Source organism: Penaeus vannamei, chromosome 27 (genome assembly GCF_042767895.1).
Source record: "Penaeus vannamei isolate JL-2024 chromosome 27, ASM4276789v1, whole genome shotgun sequence".
Lineage (NCBI taxonomy): Eukaryota > Metazoa > Arthropoda > Malacostraca > Decapoda > Penaeidae > Penaeus > Penaeus vannamei.
In genome coordinates, this window is record NC_091575.1 from 32,491,568 (window position 1) to 32,497,327 (window position 5,760).

Consider the following 5,760-nt stretch of genomic DNA (forward strand, 5'->3'; position numbering starts at 1 on the left):
AGTAAGAGTCTCAGTTTCATGAAATACACATTAAATATAATAGATATTTTGAAACCTAGGAGATGTCTTAAATAGTTTCTTAAATATGATTACCAAAAACATGACATTACAAAAAGAAAGAAAGAAAAATAAAACATAAAATCTCCCAAAAGAGCGAATTTCACGCGCGACATTTCTCCTCTCCGACATGTTTACCTGATAGCGGTGGTGACAGAATAGTGAGTACAACAGTTTTTACTGAATATTATTGTCGCGCCGTCTGGCAGCGGAGAGTGTCGTCTTCGGTACGGACACGGTGGAATAGGATTAAACTAAATACGGTATTAAAAGTTAATGACGCTACAGAGGACGCCCTAAGAAAAGGATTGTTAATCCTGCTTGACGTTTACAGCCTTTTTATCACTGCCCTCGTGTCTCGTAGAATGCAAAGTGTATATAAGTGTATTTGTTTATTTATATATAGGCCTATCCCTTATCTATCATTGTGTATTTACATTTTCATCTGTATTTGTCAGGAAAAGGAATGAGAAGTGTATGTTTCAGCAAGCGAGTGTGTTCACTCTTTCTCTGTTCGGATTGTCTGGCGCGAATTCTGTAACATAAATTTCTTGGTTTGTTGTATAATCCTCTGTTTATCTCCTGGTATGCGATAGATTGGTTGATTCTACCACTTGTATCCTGGTTTGCTGTAGAATCATCCACATTTCTCTTGGTTTGCAGAGGAATCCTCCTCTTGTCTCCTGGTTTGTGGTAGATTCCTCTATTGCCTCTTAGTTTGTGGTAGAATCCTCCACTCGTTTCCTGGTTTGTGGTAGAATCCTCCACTCGTTTCCTGGTTTGTGGTAGAATCCTCCACTCGTTTCCTGGTTTGTGGTAGAATCCTCCACTCGTTTCCTGGTTTGTGGTAGAATCCTCCACTCGTTTCCTGGTTTGTGGTAGAATCCTCCACTCGTTTCCTGGTTTGTGGTAGATTCCTCCACTTGTCTCCTGGTAAGTGGAAGTTTCCCCCACTTGTCTGCAAATCTGCGGTAGAATCTCCTACTTGTTTCCTCTTCAATAACAACTTGAACGATATCTACCAAGTACCTAATCAATTACAATGAAATATTTTAATTCAATACCTGCAATCACATCCCCACAGATTAAACACACCATCATGTAGCTACATATTTGACCACACAGCCCACTCTCCAGTAGCACCCCCGCACCCCGCGCTCTCCGCAACACAAGGGGAAGGGACTTGTGCAATGAGGTGAGTCTCGGAATTCTTGTAGCAGGCGTCTGTCCGGAAGCCATTCCACTGGCCGAACGTAGACCTACTTACATTTTTTTTTTTTTTTGAGGGGGGGGGGTATGGCTGTGTGTGTATAAGTATGTGTATGAGGGAGAGACAAAGGGGGGGATGTGTGTGTGTGTGTGTGTGTGTGTGTGTGTGTGTGTGTGTGTGTGTGTGTGTGTGTGTGTGTGTGTGTGTGTGTGTGTGTGTGTGTGCCCGCGCGCGCGTATGTACAGGGGGCGGGAGTACGGGGAGACACGCCCCTCCTCGCCAGTCTCACGAAGAACGTCTACCAAGGAAATAAATACTTAGAACTCGGTATTGAAGTGACTGACATCGATCACCACGAGGTATGTGGCTCGCTCGCTGAACGCAGTTGCTCTCGGGATGAGCTCACTTACACACAGGTGCGCAAAGTTCTTCGCTTACAGCTACTTTGTATTTATTTGATGGCTGTTATTATATTGATATTTTTGTATATAAATATGCACACACGCACGTGCACACACACTCACACACACACACACACACACACACACACACACACACACACACACACACACACACACACACACACACACACACACACACACACACACACACACACACACACACACACACACACACACACAAACACACACACACGAGCACGCACGCACGTACACGCCGCACACACATGCACGCACTTGCATGCATGCAAGCTTGCATGTGTGCGCCTGTTAATGAATAAGACACTAAAAGATAAACAAGACATAGCAATCAAATGATGATTCACGAATGAGTGATCCGAGCTATCAATTACGTCAGTACGGGATGTGCCACACAGTGCCTAATGTATTTTAGAAATAAACATTCCATTGAAAAATGTTTCACCAATCGCTATTCAATAAATATCTTTAACATGTATTTTAACGCCTTTATATACCAATGATTTCATGCCACAATAATCTCGAATGACGAAAACATCCTATTATGAATCTTTTTTTATTCCTTTTTTTCTTTTTCTTCAGTTCAGCGTCTAATATTTCCGCCTTGTGAACTGGTACATCTGCGCGGCCAACAGGTGGCACTGCGCGTGTGATCCTCTTATTTCGGTCATTTATTTAAGAGAAGTGGATCGAATAGATACATTGCGTGTCTCTAATAAAACGATTCTATTAGTTTAAGCCCTCTGGATGCTTCCAAAGCGAATGAGAGAAAATGATAGCGCACGTCTTGGAAAAATGTCTCGAGTGCGCGACCCTGACTTATCCGCCGCAGACATGAACACACCCTGATGAAAGAAAGTGTAGGCTTGTCACTGGCGGCCCCTTTTTTTCTCCGATTTTCACACTTTTTCGCAGGACATTCGCGCATACAATCCCGAATTCGTGATATCCTTGAGCAGAAGATACCCTCAGGTGACCGAAAAGAGGTGAAAAGATGAAGGCGGTGCGGAAAAATGAGGAAGAAGTCGTGAGTGTTTGTGTTGATTGTCACCCTGGTCAGCTGGAGTCTCACTTGTAGTTAGAAAGAGTGGAAAATAAAAAGAGTGAAGAAGAAGGGTGTTGTTGCAGCCCGGAAGCCGTGGCGATTAGGTCATTAGGGAGTAGCATAGAAGGTGTTTTCCCGCGCCAGAGCAAAGGTCTTGATGGTAGAGGAGTAGTCGATAGCTCACAGTCGTCCTTCATGGTGGAGGAGGGCCTATACCAGCGTGTGGCCCTGGAGTCACCCTCGCAGTCCCCCACGCAGTCGAGTGACCACCTACTCGACAACAAGTGTGTCCAGTCCAGCGCCAGTTCCTCTTCGGATAATCTCGATGTGACGACGCAAGAAACGCACCCAAAGACTAAGGTAAGGTTCGGTCGTATTTTGTTGGTTTTAGCAGTTAAGGATCCTGTTACCGTTTTAGGGTTTGGTATTTGTCCAGATTAAGACCACATGAATAGAGGAAAATTTACGTAATGAAGAACGTCAAGATATTTAGTATGAGTTTAGTAAATATTGAACTTTGGACCACATTCAAGTGAGGGCCAACAAATCGTAACCACAAATCTTTAGTCAGTATAGAGCTTGGAATGAGTCTTTTCTAAAATGAGGTAATAGATTATATGCAGATGGTCGTTGGCCTTTGCTGGAGTGCTAAGAGTATTGAGTTGGGTGATATTATATATATCTTTGATGAATGATGATGGGTTACTTAATCTCAAAGTTTTTCAGATTGATTTTCATTCAGAATTGTGTTGTATTAGGCATTCTTGTTAAACATTACCCCATTTATTGTCTAGAAAGAAAAAGAAAAATGAAAGAAATTATTGCAGAATAAAGAGAAGGTCCGAGTCAATTTCCACTCCAGTCTATTAGCATGAAACTATGCAGCCTTCAAGGTTCTTTACTCTAGTAAAATCAGACAAGCTTCCAACATTTTTTCTATGATTTTGCAAGATAGAGCTCATAGACATCTTAAGTGATTTATTATCAAATTAGGTTTTTATCAACCCATACCAAATTGTATCACTTTATTAGTTCCCAATCTGGTCAATAAGCTTTTTTTCTGTTAAATTATTTGTATTTTCAAGTTCTTTTTTGAGGGGCAGGATTTTAAAAAATACTGTGGTCTTGATACATACTGATCTCAGAGGATTGGACAAAGTTTGTACCAGCATCTGATTTATTTTCACTTTTCTAATATAAATGCATATTCTCAAAATAAGTTGATGCAGAGCTTTGTTGCATACAAGATGCACTTTCTGATATGGTTCTATCCATAAAAAAGTATTGAATTTAAATCGTACCCTATCCTTATAAGTAATTGGTTGATTAGAATGTTAAGCATATATGATACAATAGATATGTAGTAAATATATTTATTTCATTGTAGGAATTGTCAGTATCAATATTTGGTTTATCAAAATAGAAAATCTGATGAATAATAAACTTTCAAGATGTAAGGAATTGAAAGCAGTGAAGAAATATAAAAAGTAATCTAATAGATTTTGGTTCCATAGAGGTGATTTTTTCAAATTTTGTTAGTTGTGCACAAAATCTTAATGATTAAAAGATGTATAGTAATGATATTATTTATTGCATTGTATGTAATATCCATTGTCAGATATTTTCCATGACATTTTCCATGAGTTATTGCAGTAAGGAAATTAAAGGTTAAGTAAGTGTACTAGATACAAAGTTTTTTACTTTTCTTTTTTCTTCATCTTCCCACATGTGCTTTAAAAGGCACTGCATTGATTTTTTCTTCCTTCACTACTGTATTGAAAGATACTGCATGGAACTATTGCATCTTCTCACTTTCTCATCTTATTTTCTTAAGAAAGGGAAATCAAGTTATTGATTGGTTAATTATATTAGAAATCAAGTGTGTTTGTCCAGTTAGAAGTAGGTCGGGAGACATAAGGGGAGTGGCAGGGATAAGTATAATAAAAAAGATAATCAGGGTCCCCTAAGTTAATACTTCTTGAAACACACATGTAAAAGATTACTGCTGTAGGAATTATAGAAAATAAGAAAATGAATGAAAAGAAGTTACTCATATGCCAGCAGTCACACCAGAGCTTGCCAGGTCCTACCGACTTTCATTGATCCAGCAAAGGCCAACAAATTGTTACCCTATATACGCAGGCATAAGCATCCAAAACTATTGAAAGACCAGTTGCGTGAATTTGAGCCTATTTGATAGTTTCTTGATTTGAACTTTCATCAGTAACATAAGCATTGATGTGTTGACATTAACTCACTATCGACGTGTCTCCCACATATGAGACACCCGAAAAAATAAACATTGCCGGGCGTCCCGCTAATGTGATGCTGTATCGGGGCTCGCACTCCGACGCAGCAGCGGGCAGAGTCCAGGGCAGCCCCGCCCGCCGATTTTGTAGCCACTCGGAATCTTTTATTTTCAGCTTCAAAATATACCAGTGTTAATGGGTTAATGCACTCCATCTCATTATTGTAGTGCATATAAGTGAACATATTGATGCTTATATTATTAATGATAGTTTAATCTAACAGGACATGTAACAGACAGATTTTCAGACAGTTTGCCTGAGAACATATCCTCTTGTGATGGGAAGATGGAGCTTTGTCGTGTTCCTTATTTGATAATAAATTTCAAGGTCTATAAGCTCATGCTTGCCAGAATGCATAGGGTAAAGTTAGTGTTGATTGTGCCGAGCACTGATGGTGCTTATGTGCCTCAGCAGTCATGTGGATCAGTAGATTTAACAAATGATGAAAAATTGAGGGTTAGATTTGCCTTGTGAGATGAATTTCTAATTTCCAGCTAGGTCATTGAATATAACATTGAACTTTTTAGTCTCACAAATATAGTTATCTAAAGAACTCTCTTACATCTAATAGCCCTTTTTTCACCTCTTTTAAGATTAGTTAAGGTAAGCAAAGTACTAAGAAATTGGATATTTGGAATTGATTATTTTTACAGTAGATAATTTGGGTTATTTTGTGTTAGATTTGGCTGTAAGTAGCTTGCA

The 5,760-nt window shown here is 39.4% G+C and overlaps 1 protein-coding gene across 1 annotated transcript in view; it reads left to right on the forward strand.

The window, feature by feature from the left end:
• The first annotated feature begins 2,305 nt into the window (after window positions 1–2,305).
• The window catches only part of app (Palmitoyltransferase app), a 40,062-nt gene continuing 36,607 nt past the window's right edge, over window positions 2,306–5,760 (forward strand). Inside the window, exon 1 of the mRNA XM_070141219.1 lies at window positions 2,306–3,109. Coding sequence (XP_069997320.1) covers window positions 2,945–3,109 — 165 coding nt within the window. The 5' untranslated portion in view covers window positions 2,306–2,944. The remainder of the gene's footprint in view (window positions 3,110–5,760) is intronic.